This window comes from Eptatretus burgeri, chromosome 14 (genome assembly GCF_056783735.1).
Source record: "Eptatretus burgeri isolate ZD-2024b chromosome 14, Ebu_testis_v1, whole genome shotgun sequence".
Taxonomy (NCBI): Eukaryota; Metazoa; Chordata; class Myxini; order Myxiniformes; family Myxinidae; genus Eptatretus; species Eptatretus burgeri.
Window position 1 is genome coordinate 35,795,665 of NC_140974.1, and position 18,570 is coordinate 35,814,234.

Here is an 18,570-nt window from a genome sequence, read left to right on the forward strand (position 1 = left end):
TCATCCCTTTCTCATAGCCATCCTCAATGAATAGGGTGAGATTCAGGAGTGGCTTGTGCAGGACTTTCAAGGTCTGAAAACGGTTTGCTCAGCGATGAGATGCTGATCCACAAAGGACACTAGATGATTTAGAATTAGTTTTGTCAAATTGTTTGTACATGTGACAAAGCAGGTAGATGTGTCAGAAACTCTTGGTGTTGGCAAGATCTTTTGCAGGCTTCAGTATAGCCACTAGTCTTGCATGTCTCCGCAGCTTTGGGATCTTGTTGGTAGTCAAGTAGCTTTGTTCGAGATCAAACCTTTATTTGTATGTTTCTTTTTATATGAAAACAAATCTTGAGATTGACAACATGAACATGTCTCGTAACGTCTGAAAGGCAATTGTTCATGGAGGATGTCGTCACATCCTGCAGTTTTGTTTCAGGTCATCACTTTGCCAAGTAGGACTTCACTTATGACTTATGGTGAAGGGTCTGATGAGGTTAGAGTCCTCTTGATCATCATCAGCAGGCCTTGGAAGTTTAATTCTAATAGGGCAATGACCTGGGTTTTCTTGGCCATTCATGAGGAACTGATGGGTGGCTCTGTCTGCTGGGATCTCAAACTAAGGTTGTGCTTTTGTGAAGTCATTTCCCAGCATATTTATGGTCGCACAGGCTTTTCTGTGGATATGGGTCATATTTGTAGACTCAATCAGCTCTTGGCACTTATTTTACCACTCATGTGATACGGCATTGATTAGTCCCTCTCGGGATATTGGTCCTAGAGGACCTTTTTATAATTTCCACAAAAACATCATAATTAGCAGTTGGTCTTTGATTGCAACATCCAGTTCAACTGAGAATTTCTCCTAGTTTGCCTTTTTCAGTTTGAAATGTCAGCAGAAGGGAACCACACAAGGCAACCAATGCATGGAGTTTGATTCCAATAGATTGATGATGGGCATTTAGAAATGGGTCCAGGACAATTTTCTCACATTGGTTAGCAAATTGGTTTGAAGCAAACACCAAGTCTGAATTACAGTCGTGACTCCATCTGCTACTGTTGAAGGAACTTGCTGGCTTTGCATCATGAATGAGGGATGACGATGACGACGTACAACTACGACCACTACGACTACGACTAATCACTTCGGAGTTTAAGGTGGCACAATATTCAAGCACCTTCGATAGTTTTTAAGAAATTTGGACAGTAAATAAAGCACTTTGTAGTATTTCTGCACAAGGCTCTTTACTTTTACTTGTCTGATTATTACCTCCACCACCAAAGGTGAAGGAGGTTATGGTTTCATCCATCTCTGTCTGTCTGTCTGTCTGTCTGTGTGCAGGATATCTCAAAAAGTTGTGGATGGATCCTGGTGAGATTTGGAAGGCAGGTTGGGTGTCTGACAAGGACAAACCGATTAGACATTGGTGAAGATCCAGATCTGGATCCGACTATGAGAATTTTTCAGTGATTCTTCACTATTGATAGGACCAAAGATGATATAGAGCACGATATCTCAAAAAGTTGTGGACATATTTGGAAGAAACTTGGTGGACAAGTTGGTTGTATGACAAGGAAGACTTGATTCGATTATGGTGAAGATCCAAATCCAGATACGGATCTGATAATTTTTAAAGTGATTTTTCACCATTGAGAGATTAGGCTAAACTAATATATAGCACGATATCTAAAAAAGTTGTGACTGATTTTAATGAAACTTGGTGGACAAGTTGGTTGTGTGACAAGGACGGATTGATTCAATTTTGGTGAAGATCCGAATCTGGATCCGAATCTGATCATTTTTTAAGTGATTCTTCACTATCGAGAGATGGAACCAAAACTGATATGGAGAACAATATCTCAAATAGTTGTGGATCAATTCGGTTGGGTTGGGTGCATGACCATGACAAATTGATTCGCTTTTGGTGAAGATCCAAATCCGGATCTAAATATGAGAATTATTCAATTTTTAAAGTGATTCTTCACCATTGATAGGGCCAAAAACTATATATAGCATGATATTTCAAAAATGTATTAGGCCCGATATGTTCTCATGGATCAGGCATTACATGGTGGAGGTATGATTCATTACACACTCTACTAAGTGCTCTTCTAGTTATCATTATTTTTGTAAAAGGGGGGATAAAAAAAGTTTTAGTCTCACTCCCTCCCTCCTCTTATATGTCTTGGTAGTCATTCTCTTTAAAATGCTCTACCTTGTCTGTTACAGTCCTAACCATGGAGATGAGGAATGTGAGCAACTTTCAATGGAATTGTGACAATTTTAACAAAAGCACCACCACCACCACCACCACCACTACTACTACTAATACTACTACTACTGCAATGGCCCCAAAAGAGTTTTCCCTCTCCAGGCCTGCCTATTTTGAGCACCCCTACCTCTTTCAATAAAATTGGAAACATTCCAGTCCAACCTCTGAAATTACATCACAGCTCAACATCACCAAGAACAAGTCAGTGTTCCTTCTTATAGTGAATAGTTTGAGATTCTGGACTAAATGGTCTTGTGGCCATGAAAAAGACACAAGTTGGACCGCAAAAATGTGAGGGGGTTTCAGGAAGTGAAATGAAATGGAATGTATTGAAAAGGTAAAGTCATGGACAGACTAATCAAAATTTGATTTCTTTGTGGGCAATTGGGACAGCAATTCACAAATCGGTCATTTAAAACTACATTGAAACATTTTGGTGGGAGCATAATGGTTAAGAGATTGGTCTTACAGGATGGTGCAGTGGAAGTGTACTTACTATTAAACCATCTAGGCTGGGTTTGATTCCTGGCACGACTATAAACTCTCATACTGGTGTGTGCCATACCTTAGATGGACAATAAACTGGGTGTCCTCTCTGCTGGCATCAGTTGGTGGACGTTAATGATCCCATGGTATCCTTTGTAATGAGTCGGCAAGTTATCACTGGCACCACAAATAAAATACTAATTCCAAACCAAAATCAAGACAACATCCACATGACACACAACTCACTGGCCAAGGAGTCATCTTGCAGCAACACAATGATCCCAAGCAACCAGGAGATGTTCTGAAACTACCCCTATAGCTGATGGTGAATAGGCTTAAGGAATACACAGAACTATGGCACAATGTGCACAATGTCCAAGTATGAAGGTTATTTTGGCTGGATGGGCTCAAATAAAAGCAATGATGGTGAAACACTGACTGAGAAACTTGGTTGAATAATATGGGACATTTAAAACAGGATTACACAAGCACACAATGATAAAAAGGATGGTCGTAAGAAAATAGGGTGTAATGCTCAACACTACAGCCGAAGTAATGCAAGGGACTCGCATACAAATTACATTTTGCAACTTCTTTCTTTTACTTTTGTATTCTCTGTGATAATCTATTGTACCAGTCAGACATTCATCATCACGCTGCAATTACTTTTTACTCGTGTCACTTGTAATTACATAAAACACAAAATACAGCATTCGAGCCATCAGGAGGAACCCAAATAGGTCAAAGATGGAGTCAACAGGAGGAACCTAAATAGGTCAAAGATGGAGTTATCAGGAGGGACCTGAATAGACAAAGATGGAGTCATCAGGAGGAATCTGAATAGGTCAAAGATGGAGTCATCAGGAGGGACCTGAATAGACAAAGATGGAGTCATCAGGAGGAATCTGAATAGGCAAAGGTAGTCATCAGGAGGAATCTGAATGGACAAAGATGGAGTCATCAGGACAAACCTGAATAGGCAAAGATGGAGTCATCAGGAGGAACCCAAATAGGCAAAGATGGAGTCATCAGGAGGAATCCAAATAGGCAAAGATGGAGTCTTCAGGAGGAACCTGATAAGGCAAAGATGGAGTCATCAGGGGGAACCTGAATAGACAAAGATGGAATCATCAGGAGGAGCCTGAACAGGCAAAGATAGTCATCAGGAGGAACCTGAATAGGCAAAGGTAGTCATCAGGAGGAACCTGAATAGGCAAAGGTAGTCATCAGGAGGAACCTGAATAGGCAAAGATGGAGTCTTAAGGAGGAACCTGAATAGGCAAAGGTAGTCATCAGGAGGAACCTAAATAGGCAAAGGTAGTCATCAGGAGGAACCTGAATAGGCAAATGTAGTCCTCAGGAGGAACTTGAATAGACAAAGATGGAGTCATCAGGAGGAACCTGAATAGACAAAGGTAGTCATCAGGAGGAACATAGATAGGATTCGGATTCCAGATGCTACCCCTCTATCCTCAAACCAATCCAGGTGTTGAATTATATCCTTTAATTTCAATAATTACTCCCAATATTTTTCATGTATAGCCTTCCTAAACGAATAAGTACATGCAGACATGTATATCGTGACAAAGCAAGATTTGGATACAAACAATAACCAACGTGAAGAACTCAATGATTGGTGGACAGAGAGGGGATTATTATATTTGTATACATGTCCGAGGCTCGTGGAAGAGCAAGAGCAGAATGGAAGGGAACTGGGTGGGGTGGGGGGGGGACACTCACAGCAGCTTAGGAGTGAGAGTGGAATCAAGGGGAGGGGGAGAATAATACCACATGGTGGTGAAAAAGCTACATGCAAGGTGAATGAAACATAGCAAGAAGATGAAGGGGGAAATTGGGGATGAAACAGAAGAAAATGACCCCCGTGCAGGAGTGATGGTCATCTCTGCGAGAGAATATATAGCCTCCTGAAGGTAGGGCAGTTTTTGCAAACTTTGAAGTCACGTGACGCGAAAACGAAAGCGAATACCGAAAATCCGGCCTGACAAAATTTAGATATTGTCCCATAGATTTATATGCCACAATCAAATTCAAGATCGCTTGAGAAATGTAGGAGATGGATTCTGAAAATCGTCATTTTCGCATGAAAATCGTCATTTTCGCAATTTTTGCCAACTTTGAAGTCACGTGACACGAAAACGAAAGCGAATATCAAAAATCCGGCATGACCAAATTTAGATATTGTCCCATAGATTCATATGCCACAATCAAATTCAAGATTGCTTGAGAAATGTAGGAGAGAGATTTTGAAAATCGTCATTTTCGCATTTTTTGCCAACTTTGAAGTCACGTGACACGAAAACGAAAGCGAATATCGAAAATCCGGCCAGACAAAATTTAGATATTGTCTCATAGATTCATATGCCACAATCAAATTCAAGATCGCTTGAGAAATGGCGGAGGAGATAGAATTTGAAAATCGTCATTTTCGCAACGGACAGACGGACGGACGGACAGACGGACGGACGGACAGATCGAAGGACATCTACACCCATATTATGTCATGCTCGAAGAGATGACCTAAAAAGGACCAAACCAACCAACTACTAACAAACAAAAAGAGGTGAGGGAGAGGGGGAAATCACAATAACCTGGAAAAGGAAGTGCTTCAAAATTGGGTTACTTGGGGTAGAAGAGATCATGAGTATGGATGGGGGATCACCTGTGGTAGTGATTCACCACTGCATTGAAGCTCTGAAGGGAGGTCAGTGGTCTTTCTGTCTTCTACTGTCTCCTCTCCGGTCTTGCACCCCCCCCCACCCCGACCCTGCTCTGTCTGTGATCTGTCACCCCTATATTTCCTCAGGGCACTCAGGATTCGCCAAAAAACCCCTTCTGGTTGAACTACAAAAATCCATAATCACTGCTCACCTTCACTCTTTCATTCCTCTTTTTTCACTCTTTCATCTCACCATGCTCACCTTCACTCTTTCATCCATCCAAAACCTCGATCTTTTCTACCCCCGTTAATCCACCCCAACTCCAGCTCCTTCAAATTCCCTGCTTTCCTTCGTGAAAGTCCCTGTAGTCCCATTTTGTCTTCCCCATGTACCCTGCCCTATCCCTCTCCCTTCCACAGATATCCTGTTCTCTTCATTATCCACTATTTAGTGCTTTCCTCTCCCAACGCTTTTATCTCCTGCCTTGTTATATGTTTCTGTGTATAAGTTCTTACATGAGCCTCAACTTGGTATGCAAAATAAAAATATAAAAGCTTGGTCTTGGGAGATCCAAATGATTTTGAGGGACCATTGGCAGTCCATTTGCTAACAAGGACAAATGTGTCCAAGAGCTGCGTCCTAAAGGCAATAACAATAACTTCCAATATTTCGTCACGTGCCTTGATGGAGCCAATAGCGAGACCCATCATGGAGGCTCCTGTTCATGATGAGAAAATCGTGTATTTACGAAATTACAACACATTAAATGGAATACTCTTTAAATAGTAATGTGAACTTTTCGAAACTTTAAAGCAAATGTCCGAATATATTTAAAAGTTCATGATAGACGCTCTCAAAAGGCACTGTCTATGTGAGGATGTGTACAAGTGTTTAGTATTTAAGGAGATCCGGATCCTGTGTATAAAAGAGCCGAGTCCTAAAGGTTTTGTAAGAAGAACAAAGAAGAACAAAGAAGGAACAAGAAGAATCGTTTTTCGCTCATAACTTCGTCAAAATGGTTTAATTGACTTCAAACTAAGCAAAGACTAAAATATTCCTTATTCTATTCCTTATAATAAAAGATTCCTATTCCTTATTACTTGTAAAATCCAGTGCATTCTTTGCACTACATTAATTCAGTGCATTACTCTGAGCCCATTGACCTCCTCCACTCACGAGACTCCCTCACTGAAAGAATCTGGTGAGCAGGATCAGCATCAGGAAAACGAGCCACATGTCCATGCAGCCGCAGGTGACGCTCACTGATTATGCAGGTAACAAATCTCATTTGAGCCTCTCTCAGCAACCACTCGTTGGACAGAAAGTCCGACCAGTGATAGCTAAAGATTCTCTGAAGAGACCTGGTACCAAGGGAATTAAGTCTCCATCTCAGATTCTTGGTCAGAGTCCAAATCTCACATCCATAGAGCAACACTGGAATTACCAAGGACCTGAAGACTCAGACTTTCATCCTTCTGCACAGGTCCGGACAGTGCCACACCCCACTATCCAGTGAATCCATGACTCCCCAGGCCCAAAGCAGATGTTTATTGGCCTCTGGCTCACAGCCAGCAGAGACATGAATATCACGACCAAGGTCAGGGAATCTCTCCAGATTCTCAACATTCTCACCACAAACAAGTACAGACAACATAGCAGCATCCAATACGTCATTCCGTTGGAACCATACTCTGCACAGAGCATTGGTGCTGCATAAGCAGTCTCCTTGCCTCTTGGACACAATCCTGGATGGGTCAACACTCTAAAACAGGATACCAGAAAGCTGGCACTCTTTTGCTGACCTCAGAAGGATGACAGGCAGAGCCAACCCCACATGGTATTAATTCAACTTCAACAGCCGAATGGGATTTGAACTCAGGATACGAGGTTCCTAAGCTCACCACCCTAACCATTAAGCCAACATCAGGCATACCAACATGTCATTGAAAGCCTGGATTTTAGTTTTGACCCAGGAAACCCATAATCCCAGTAGCACTGACTCCTCATTCAGTACCTCGAGGGCCCCCAAAAGGATATCTAAAGTCTCCACAAAGATGACTGCATCATCTGTAAAATCAAGGTCAGAGATCTTGACATTCCCAAACGATGCACCAGGGCTTTGTCTCTCGGAAACTCTCCCCAGAATTGTTTCCATCTGGGGGCCAGCATATACCACTGAGGAACTTCAGTAACAACTGGAAATAAGTCGGAGAGGGTATCACCACATTTCACAGCACTCTCAGTACCAGAGTCGAGTTCATACATCAGATTGATCAGTTTTGTTGGCACCCCACGAAGACCAAGAATCCTCCAGAGGACATCCCGATTGACTGAATCGAACACTTTGCAGAGATCAACATAGGCTGCAAGCAGCCCTGCCATAACTCTCGTCTGCATTTGGTGAGGACCCAAAGGGCAAGGATACAGTCAATTGTTGACTGCTTTGGTGTGAAGCCTGACTGCTCTGGACACTGATGCTCAAGCAGATGGTGGCAAACCCTATTAAGAATTAAGCGAGCAAAGACCTTGCCCGGCACTGAGAGCAGCGTCACCCCTCGGTAGTTGTTGCAGTCCTGGTGATAACACTTCCCTTTCCAGAGATGGACAAGGCCCCTCTTCCAGGCAGTTTGGAATTATGCCTGCGTTCCAGGCAAAGCACAGAACTGCATGAAACGACATGAGTATAGCATTTCCATCAGCCTCGAGAAGTTCAGCATGGATGCTAAAGATCCCAGGAGTTTTACCCCTCCTCAACCAGTCCATCACAGCCTGTGTTTCCACAAATTAAGGTGGACAGTTGATTGGAGGGTCAGGAATAGGGATTGTAACACCCCTGGCATCCAACTCGACAGCTTGTGGATCAGCCTGGTACAACTGCTCAAGGTAACCAGCCCAACGGGCCTTCACTTCGGACTCCTCTGTCAAGCGCCCACCACCCTCCAGTTCTAACTGCAGGGATGGGCTTGGAGGAATGCAATGCACGAATTCCCCTGTAAGCAGGACAAAAATCACCTGACTCCAAGTAATGCTCGACCCCCTCCCAGATTCCTCGTACATAGGCCTCCTTCTCCACCCTAGTGCACGTACAGTTTTACGCCTCAGCTACCTGAACACCTCAGCTCTGCCACTCAGCCTGGCCCTGTGACTCTGGTCAATGGTATCCAGTATCCCTTGAAAGACAAAATTCTTCTTCGCAATCTGGTGAGTTCCATGACATCCACCGGCAACATCAAGGTTGGTGGTCTTGAAGGCACTCCACAACTCTTCAGGATTACCCAAAGCACCCAGACCCCCCAAATCTCTACTCGACATGTTCCTCAAACTCCTCAGCTACCCTCTAATCATTGAGCTTGCCAACATCCAGCCGAGGCTGGGATAGTACCATTCTCCTGGATTGAAGGTGCATCTTCAGAGTTGCTATAACAAGCCTGTGTCAGTATTGAGGAACTGAGCCCTCTGGTAGACCCTGCAGTTCTGGATTAGCTGCCAGTGACCATCAATGAGCACATGGTCAATTTCCTTTGCCACACCACCAGTGTTGGAATACCAAGTCCAGAGATGAGCCTGTGGGCCCTGAAACCGTGAAACAGCCACCCTCAGTCCATGAATTCTTGCAAAGTTAGGGAACTTTTTGCAGTTCTGGTTCACATTTCCAGACCCATGGTGACCAATACATGTCTTATAACCAGCCCGATCAGTACCAGTCAAAGCATTGAAATCCCCTAAGATTAGAAGAGTATCTCGCCTGGGGCACTGATCAACCACAAACTCGAGCATGGCATAGAATGCATCCTTCACGGTGAGATCACTCACATCAGTCGGAACATATACAGAGACCAGGGAAATGACACCCAAGGAGTGACGAATGCTTCATCTCATAGTGTGCTCGTTGACCGGTGTTACCTCAGTTATCATTGGAGTCAGGTTATTGAACACAGCAACAGCAACTCCTTGGGCATGGTAACCATCAGTGTGTCCAGACCAATAGTATGTGTAACCACCCCCCATGATCTCACCACTATCTGGTCTCCAAACCTCAAGAGAGCGCTGCAATACTGCTGCTCAAACGCTTGAGCTCAGATGATAACAGAGACAGATGATCATCCTCTCTTCGGGATAGGACATTCCAGGCACCCACCCGAAGGGACCACCTCAGGTTAACCCAAGGAAATCGCCTTCTGGTGGACGACACCTCAGCATCACCCCAACACACACTCCCGCAAACTGATCCAGGAAGGTTATCTCGTGGTTTTCCTCCTATCATCAAAGAGTGGGGGTCTCAAAGGCTTTGTCCAAATCCCGTCATCTGGTGAGCTGCCCTGCGAAGAGCCGCTGCACAGGAGGTACTCCCATGGAGTGGGTTTTCAATTTTCTTTGCGCTTTTCTTGTGTTTTGCAGAGTGAAGGGTTTTACGGTGGCTGGAGTGCAAATCCTGCCACCAACCTCATAAAAAAGGTAACCAAACTGCAGGAGGACATTCGCAGACACAGTTGGCACTCAATATTGATAGCCGTTGGCTTACAAGGAGCTCCTCCACCCTTTGTCAGGTGTTGTTTTTAATCCTGCTGGGTGTCCATATCCATACACCCTCCTCCCCAGGAAACCTGGTGGGGGAGACGGTTTAGTCACCAAGAACCCGACCATGAAACATGTTAGTGCAGGTTTGCATGGTACCTGTAGCAAGTCACAGATGTAATCTGACCTGACATGACATGACTCCAAGAGTAATGAGAGTGTAAGATTTGTCAGGATTGAAAGACATATTATAAGTGTTTGACCAGGTTGTGATGTTTTATTCAAAGTCTGAGGAGAAGGAAGAGATTACAGCCTGCCTGTCTGAAGGATGAGGGATGTCACGGTACAGTCTGGAGTCCACAGCAAATATATAAAGAGGATTTTCCAGAGTCAGAGAGATCATTGATGAATTTCAGGAATAGGACTGGGCCCAAAACACTGCCTTGGAGCACTCCAGCATTGACAGGGAGAGGAGATTAAAGGATCCATTGAGTGCACACTTTGGCTGTGAGATTAGAGGAAGTCAGAGAGTCATGTGTGGGGATGGCCTTGAATGTCATAAGCAGAGAGTTTGGAGAAGTAAGGCGGGATGTAAGACTGTATGAAAGGCACCAGATATGTCCAGAAGGACGGTCCTGATCACATGTCTGATATCGAGGGCCTCCATCCATTGCTGGATGAGCAGAAGCAGCCTGTCCAAGGTGGAGTGACCTGGTCTGAAACCAAATTGGTGATCTGAGATGAGGTTGTTGGAGAAAAGGAGAGCTTTGGGTTGTTGTTGGAAATTAATTCTTTCTGCTTGACCTAATCAGGTTTGGTTTGCCAGTTCGGGTCCTCAACGGTTGCATGGAACTCCAGGCTCAAACCCCATACACAGTATTCCCTACTTTATCCTAATATATTTGCAATTAGCAGGGGTACTCGGCATTGCCGTTTGCTGTTCTAATCCATTCCAATCAAGGGTCATAATTTCCACCATATTTCATCACGAAATAAATAAATATCTGCAAAGAGATCAAAAAACAAAAAAAATCATCCTCGTGTTTTAATCCACAATAGTAAAGAAGGTGGAGGATAGTATTGATTATGATTTGTCAGATGAAGGTGTCATGAAAGCAACAGGTGAGGTTCATTTTCTTAAACTCATGGTGACTCGTGCGCTCATCAGTCTTTACATGGGTGTTTCCTTCAACCCATATATAACTATTCCTGTGAGCAAGTGAAGAAATACAGCAAGGATCAATGCTCGGAATGTGGCGAAGGAAGGTCGATGGTTCGAATTTGGTTTATACAGGAAAAGATACATTATCGGGAACTCAAGAAGTGGAATCAGTTTCAGGACAACTACATCAAGATTGGATGAAATTGCTTGTGGTGCAGAAAATCCCAGATGGCTCATTAATGATCTTCAGAATTGAGATAATCTGCATGCCACACTGGTCTGATCCACAAGTGATGCCAGTCCACTCATCATGGTCGACTCCGATTCCCTTCTCTTCTTTACAGGAGGTGGTTCTTAATGAATGTGCGGGCCTCATCCTTCTCCTGCAGTTTAGAACTAAAAGCAAATTAAAAAAAGTTGAAATAAAAAAAAAAGATGTTGAAGCATGTGTGTCACAATGCTGACAGAAGCTTTACAGAAATACGAGGAACGCCATTGCACTCGATATGGAGGGCAAGCAAAGGAGCACAGGCAGAGTGAAATTGCTTGAGTAGGGAGCGTGCCGCGTGTGTTTGGAGCCCGCCTGCTTGTTCTCCATCCAGCGATTTCCTCTGCCCCCACCCGCCCCCCTGCACGCCAAGTCTGCTGGCAAGCGGAGCGGCGCGCCAGACGTGTGCTCACTGCAGGGCACACGTCCCACTGCACGGACCCAACATTTTAACCCCTTTCAACGCAGCTCAGCATTTAACCTCTTTCAACACCGCCCAGCATTTTAACCCCTTCAGGCATAGCTTGGCCCATCGGCTGAGCAGCGTGTTAATCCTTTCAAGCACAAATGATCCTTTGGAGAGCCTGGGACATTAAACCTTTTAGCCAGGAAGGTAACCTCTGCGACCTTTTTGAAAAGACACACGTCATTACCAAACTCTCAACCGGACTCAGTGATCTGTTGCTGATTGATCAATATATACTCTTACTGCATATGGTTTACACCTATCCATCACAAACAAGTTGGCTTAATTATGGAGCAACAGCAAACAGTTGCTTGATCAGCTGTGGTCAGAAAGCTGCCATCATGGGTGAGAGTCATATGACTAGCACCGATTTAAAAAAAAAATGGCTAAAATGCACTTGAAAAATCAACGAAAATACGTGTGGCCATTCAACTTTTGATTTATAGGTCCATAGTAGTGCTCCAGAAGCTCTATGCGTGAATTCAAGTGATAAATCCCCATCAACAACAAACCGAATTGAGTTATTGGAAGAGGATAGTAAAACCACCAGGTATAAAGAAGGTAGAAGAAAAGAAGATAAAGATGGGCAAAAATCTGGTGGGAACGGCTCAATTGGTACCCCGTGTAACGAACTGCAGATCCATGCTGCAGGTACAGCATAATGGCTTGCAGGTGTAGAACCCTGGCAGGGCTTGCCCTCAACCGATATTCCTAAACATGGAGTGACTATATGATGATGGCAAATATATATGAGAGAACATCACTGAGTTATGGTAGCCTTCACTTCTGTGTACAACTCATGTTGTGCGATCGGTGGGGAAGGTGGACCTTGTCAATGGTAGGTAGATACTCCAGTCTGGGCATTTGCAGAGAAAACCAAAATCATTTGCCTCTTGAGAATTCCTCTGGAGAGGAGGGGGCATTATAATTGAACTCCATAGATAATTGTCCATTTTTACTCTCATTTTCATTGAACAAACAAATAACAAGCCAGCAAGCTCCTCAATCTCTCCTTGTCATTGATTTTTGTCTTGCCAACAAGTGTATATATATATATATATATATATATATATATATATATATATATATATATATATATATATATATATATATATATATATATATATATCTGTTTAAATGGGCTGGCCCCATTCCCCCAACCCCTTCATTCTCCCCATCTGCTTCCCTGTCCTTCGTTTCCATCTTAAGGTGATCCTCAGCACCCTTCCCTTCCCCCAACACACGAAAACACACACACACACACACACACACACACACACACACACACACACACACACACACACACACAAAAACACACACACACACACACACACACACACACACACACACACACACACACACACACACACACACACACACACACACACACATCCTCCAGTCCCAATCTTTCCCATTCTCTCCTATCTTGACAAGCACTGCTATAACTATGAATCAAAGGTCCTGAAGCCAGCTTTGTATTACACATGCTCGGGTAAATGTTGACCATTTGGTATATTACCGAGACCGTCGTCTCCATATTGGCCAACCTTTTCTGCCTCCTTTGCCCCAATTTCACCCCCACCACCCCTTGCCTCAGGGGCTCGCAGCGTACAGATGGTCGACGTGAAAATCTGGCTGGGCCGCTTTGAAAGTGGAAATCACCGGAAAAAGTGCGGAGGGAGGGGGGAGCGAGGGAAGGGAAACTGATCGAGGGAGAGCCCACAGCGGGGTAGCCTTGCCTGGCCATGCTGGGACGCACAGGGTCTGGTTCTTACAAGTCCCTGACACGTGCCGGTGAATAAATTACGATTTTTACACTTGATTTTCACCCTAAAGACGTCATTCTGCTTATCACGCGTCAATTCGGTGATGAGATGAAGATTGTTATTAATTAGCGCGAATAGTCAAAGCAGCGTACTGAGATCGTAATAAATAAATAAACACAACTGGACAAGAGTGGCTCGAACAGGGTGATGCGCAGGGTCACAGATGTGCATCATTCGGTCACAGCCTGGGAGACCAGGAAGGATCATTTGCGAGCATACAAAATGTGCGTAGGAATGACGTCACAATGAAAGTGGCGGTAAACTCAAATTGACGTGAATTTGACGTCCATGGCAATGTACATATAACGCACTACGGTCGGTGTATTACCATGGCGTACACATAGACCATAAATAAAGATGTACTCACCGGCTGTCCGAGAGAGGTTCAGTGCGTTTTGCTCCACGGACCTTCATTCATGGACGCGTCGAGGGTGGGTTGGCCACGAGACCACACAAAGTCCCCACCAGCGCTCCCCCCCCACCCCCCTTCCCGAGTGCTTTATTCCCCTCGTTCGGAGCTGGAACCAAAGCCAACCCTTGCACTTTGATAAAAACTCAAGGAACGAACATCCAACACGGAGAGACTCGATGACGTCGAGTTGATGTTGATCGTTCCAGTTTGAGATGGAAACCCGACACGTCTCGTCCGGCCCAACCCCGATGGATCCATCACCTCGGCGGTGTACCTGCTTTAAACTCGAGACTCCCGTTGCTGATACCATCTTGTACATATTTATTTGATTTCCCACCCTCCTTCCTCCAGCCATCCCTCTCCTCATTGCGCTCCACCGACAAGCCGCTCCCACCCTCCTCTTTCTCCTCCTTTCCCTTCCTCTTCCTCATCCTTTCCCTTATCCTCCTCCTCTACCTCTGGTCCCCTCCCCCTCTCCATCCCTCACCCTCCTCCTCCTCTTCCATAATAAGTCACACTGCCGTGCGTTAAAGCATGATTGTTATGTTATGGTGACAATCGAAACATGAAACCTACTTTTAAAAACAAATCAGGAGATTTAAACCCATGTCGCCCCACCACGGGATGAAGGGAACACATCCAGCCCATCCCCATGCTGTATGTCATGCCTTGCGTATCTTTCTCAGGTCTGTTTGCCATTGGAACACAGCGAGACAAACCGAGTAAAATCGGGACAATGAGTACGGAAATGGGACCTTTTAGAGCGATCAATGTTCAGCAAACACCATTGGTGGGTACAGCGCACACACATGGCTGCAACATGCGCAGCTCGTGTCTGGGCAATTTCTGCTTTCAATGGCCCATTACTCCTACCATGTAGAAAACATGTTTCTACATTTCGAAACAAGTGGCATGGACGAAATCTTGGTAGTCCACATCCCACACTAGCTGGAATGATGCATCATGAAAAATTAGATGGGGGGGAGGGGGGTCAAGTCAAGCCATCATAATCAGAATAGATATAAAGTTCGGACAAATTATTTCTGTCTGCAAAGAATGGGACTGGTTGACCTGATGAATGTGGCCTCCATTGCACGAAGGTGAGCTCACCTGCATCCTCGACTCAGAATTTTAAACCAACCAATACGACATTGCTCTGCACGCTGAGGATTATTCAGTAAATGAAAACCAATTGCAGAGGCACAGGGAATAGTTGGTGTACCATGTACATTTTTACAAGCCCGAGTTGGTTGTCTCTGTTCAAATGACTGACCCCGTCTGATCCAATGTGTTGTGTTGTTGTTCTGATGTGTTGTTCAATACGATCCTTCAATCTCAAAGATGTGCGGCCCACCTACCAAGCATCACACTGGCACTGAAATTCGTAAATAATCTCACTTATATGAGAAGCAGGCAGAACATATTTTTGGACTGACGGAAGCAACCGGCGAGTAGTGAAAATCACTCGTGGTTGAGCAGCCGAGTAAAAATGGAAAAACGGCCGTTTGATCTGGTTTTCAAACCGTTGACGCAATTTGCCTTTCCAAGGTAGATGAAGGGATACAGGACATTTATCAGGTCCGATTATAGAATTCTTTGGTCGGATCAGGAATTTGTAAATAAATCTATTGATGATCTGTTCAGACTTGACAGCTCCACGGATCTCTGAGTCTGTCTTCGTTGAATTAATGAATACGAGTACGTGCCCGTAAAAAATAAATAAATAAATAAATATTCCAACCGCGAGCAAGAAACAACAACCACACAGGCCGTTTCTTTGCTCTCGCGTGCCCGGACGTGTGTGGTGCGGAAGTTCGCATATCACAGTTACGATGATTCGCAATTTACGTTTTAATGGCCAATTATTCAATTAGCGCCAACGTATTTTACCTTTTCGCAATGTCGTCGCAAGGAAAAACAAAAAGAGAAGAGAAGAGAGAAAAAAATTTACTTCCTGGTTTGGAGCACACCAGCACTCTGATGTTACCGAAATTTATACACCGTCTAATATGAAAACGATCATAACTTGGGGCATTGTGTTTATCTATAAATGCGCATAAGAAATCGAGAAATTATTGGAATACACTAAGTCATCACTCTCCGGAAGCCCATACGTTGTAACCTGTAATGGGGAACACGGCTGAGCTTCCCTTCCCCATCGGCCACGCCCACGCAACAACGTGTCTTGTCATTGGTTTGGTAAATAAATGGCCATAGCTTGGGAACCACTTGTCCGATTAATATCAAACCTTGAAAAGGCACATCCTCAGGTCCCCAGCAATATATCTGGCAAGTTTCAATTATATCGGACCAGTGGTTGTCGAGAAACAGCGGTCACAGACACACACACACACACACACACACACACACACACACACACACACACACACACACACACACACACACACACACACACACACACACACACACACACACACACACACACACACACACACACACACACACACTGCTGGAATTATAGATAGATGGCGACCCCGTTCTGTCGAGTTCAGTTTCAATGATTCAATGTATACTCAGATTGATGGTGTTGCGACGGGATCCCATCTAGTCCTCGGCTTGGCAAACATCTTTTCAGGTTACTGTGAAAAACGTGCCATTGCAGATCCACATCCTCGAGTTCATATAAGTAAGATTATTTACGAATTTCAGTATCAGTGTGACGCAAGGTACGTGGACCGCACATCTTTGACACTGAAGGATCGAATTGAACAACAAGTCCCTTTGGGGATCAGACGGAGTCAGTCATCTGAACAGAGACAACCAACTCGGGCTTGTAAGAATGTACACAGCACGAAAACGATTCCCTGTGCCTCCGAAATTGGTTTCCATTTGATGAATAATCCTCAGTGTGCAGAGCAATATCATATTGGCTGGTTTAAAATTCTGAGTAGAGGATGCAGGTGAGCTCACCTTCATGCAATGGAGGCCACCCACATTCATCAGATCAATCAATCCGATTCTTTGGAGACAGAAATAATTTGTCTGAACTTTATATCTATTCTGATTATGATGGCCTGACTGTGTGATGAGTGTACCACAGTCAACATTGACTCATCATGAAAACCACCCCCTCCCCCCGCCCAACTAATTAGATTTATGTTTGCGCTGGTACTTTGTCGATTCATCTCTGCCGAATCATAATTAATTATAGTTAATATCCGCCGACTCTTTATTCAAGATGCCCCATGGTTCCACCAATCAGGTAATCCCGTCCTTTCAACCAATCAACATTGAGGACATTACATTGAAACTTTATAAATGAGTTTGGTGCTTCTTCTTCATCTGCTTGCGGTTTTACCCAGAGGAGCGCAAGTCGAAAAGCTTTGATAATGTCCATTATATTGAAATGCACATTTAAATTTTGTTGCACTTATAAAATGTTCCTTTCTAATTAGTGGATTCGGATGTTTCAGCCACACCCATTGCTGACAGGTGTATAAAATCAAGCACACTTCCATGCAATCTCCACAGACAAACATTGGCAGCAGAATGGGCCGTACTGAAGAGCTCAGTGACTTTCAACGTGGTTCTTTCATAGGATGCCACCTTTCCAACACGTCATTTTGTCAAATTTCTGCCCTGCTAGAGCTACCCCAGTCAACTGTAAGTGCTGTTATTGTGAAGTGGAAACGTCAAGGAGCAACAACAGCTCAGCCATGAAGTGGTAGGCCCTACAAGCTCACAGAACGGGACCGCAGAGTGCTGAAGCGCGTAGCACAGAAAATCGTCTGTCGTCGGTTGCAGCACTCACTACCGAGTTCCAAACTGACTCTGGAAGCAAAACCAGCACAAGCACTGTTCGGCAAGAGCTTCATGAAATTGGTTTCCTTGGTCAAGCAGCCGCAAACAAGCCGACGATCACCATGTGCAATGCTAAGTGTCGACTGTAGTGGTGTAAAACTCACCGCCATTGGACTCTGGAGCAATTGAAATGTGTTCTCCAGAGTGATGAATCACTCTTCACAATCTGGCAGTCCAATGGACAAATCTGGGTTTGGCGGATACCAGGAGAACTCTACCTGCCCGAATGCATAGTGCCAACTGTAATTTGGTGGAGGAGGAATAATGGTCTGGGGATGTTTTTTATGGTTCGTGCTTGGCCACTTAGTTCCAGTTAAAGGAAATCTTAACAGAACACCATACAATGATATTCCAGAAGATTCTGTGCTTCCAATTTTGTAGCAACAGTTTGGGGAAAGCCCTTTCCTGTTTCAGCATGACAATGCCTCCATGCACAAAGTGAGGTCCATACAGAAATGGTTTGTTGAGATCAGTGTGGAAGAACTTGACTGGCCTGCACAGAGCCCTGACATCAACCCCATTGAACACATTTGGGATTAATTGGAGCCAGACCTAATCGCCCAACATCATTGCCTGACCTCACAGATGCTCTTGTGGCTGAATGGAAGCAAATTCCCGCAGCAATGTAACAACATCGAGTGGAAAGCCTTCTCAGAAGAGTGAAGGCTGTTTTTGTA

At 44.3% G+C, this 18,570-nt stretch overlaps 1 protein-coding gene across 7 annotated transcripts in view; it reads right to left on the reverse strand.

Moving 5' to 3' along the window:
• ADAMTSL2 (ADAMTS like 2) overlaps positions 1 to 18,570 on the reverse strand; it is a 225,241-nt gene that overhangs the window by 169,654 nt on the left and 37,017 nt on the right. The window contains exon 1 of one of the 7 annotated variants that reach the window (XR_015051130.1): positions 14,027 to 14,399. The exons of 2 other annotated variants lie outside the window; for them this stretch is intronic. Coding sequence is in view for 3 of the 5 variants with exons in the window: in XM_085854360.1 (XP_085710486.1) it covers positions 14,027 to 14,073 (47 nt within the window). In the remaining 2 variants the exon portion in view is untranslated. Of the gene's footprint in view, positions 1 to 14,026; positions 14,405 to 18,570 lie in introns of those variants that run through there. 4 more of the 7 variants (XR_015051131.1, XM_085854360.1, XM_085854357.1 and 1 more) reach the window with 4 other exon arrangements.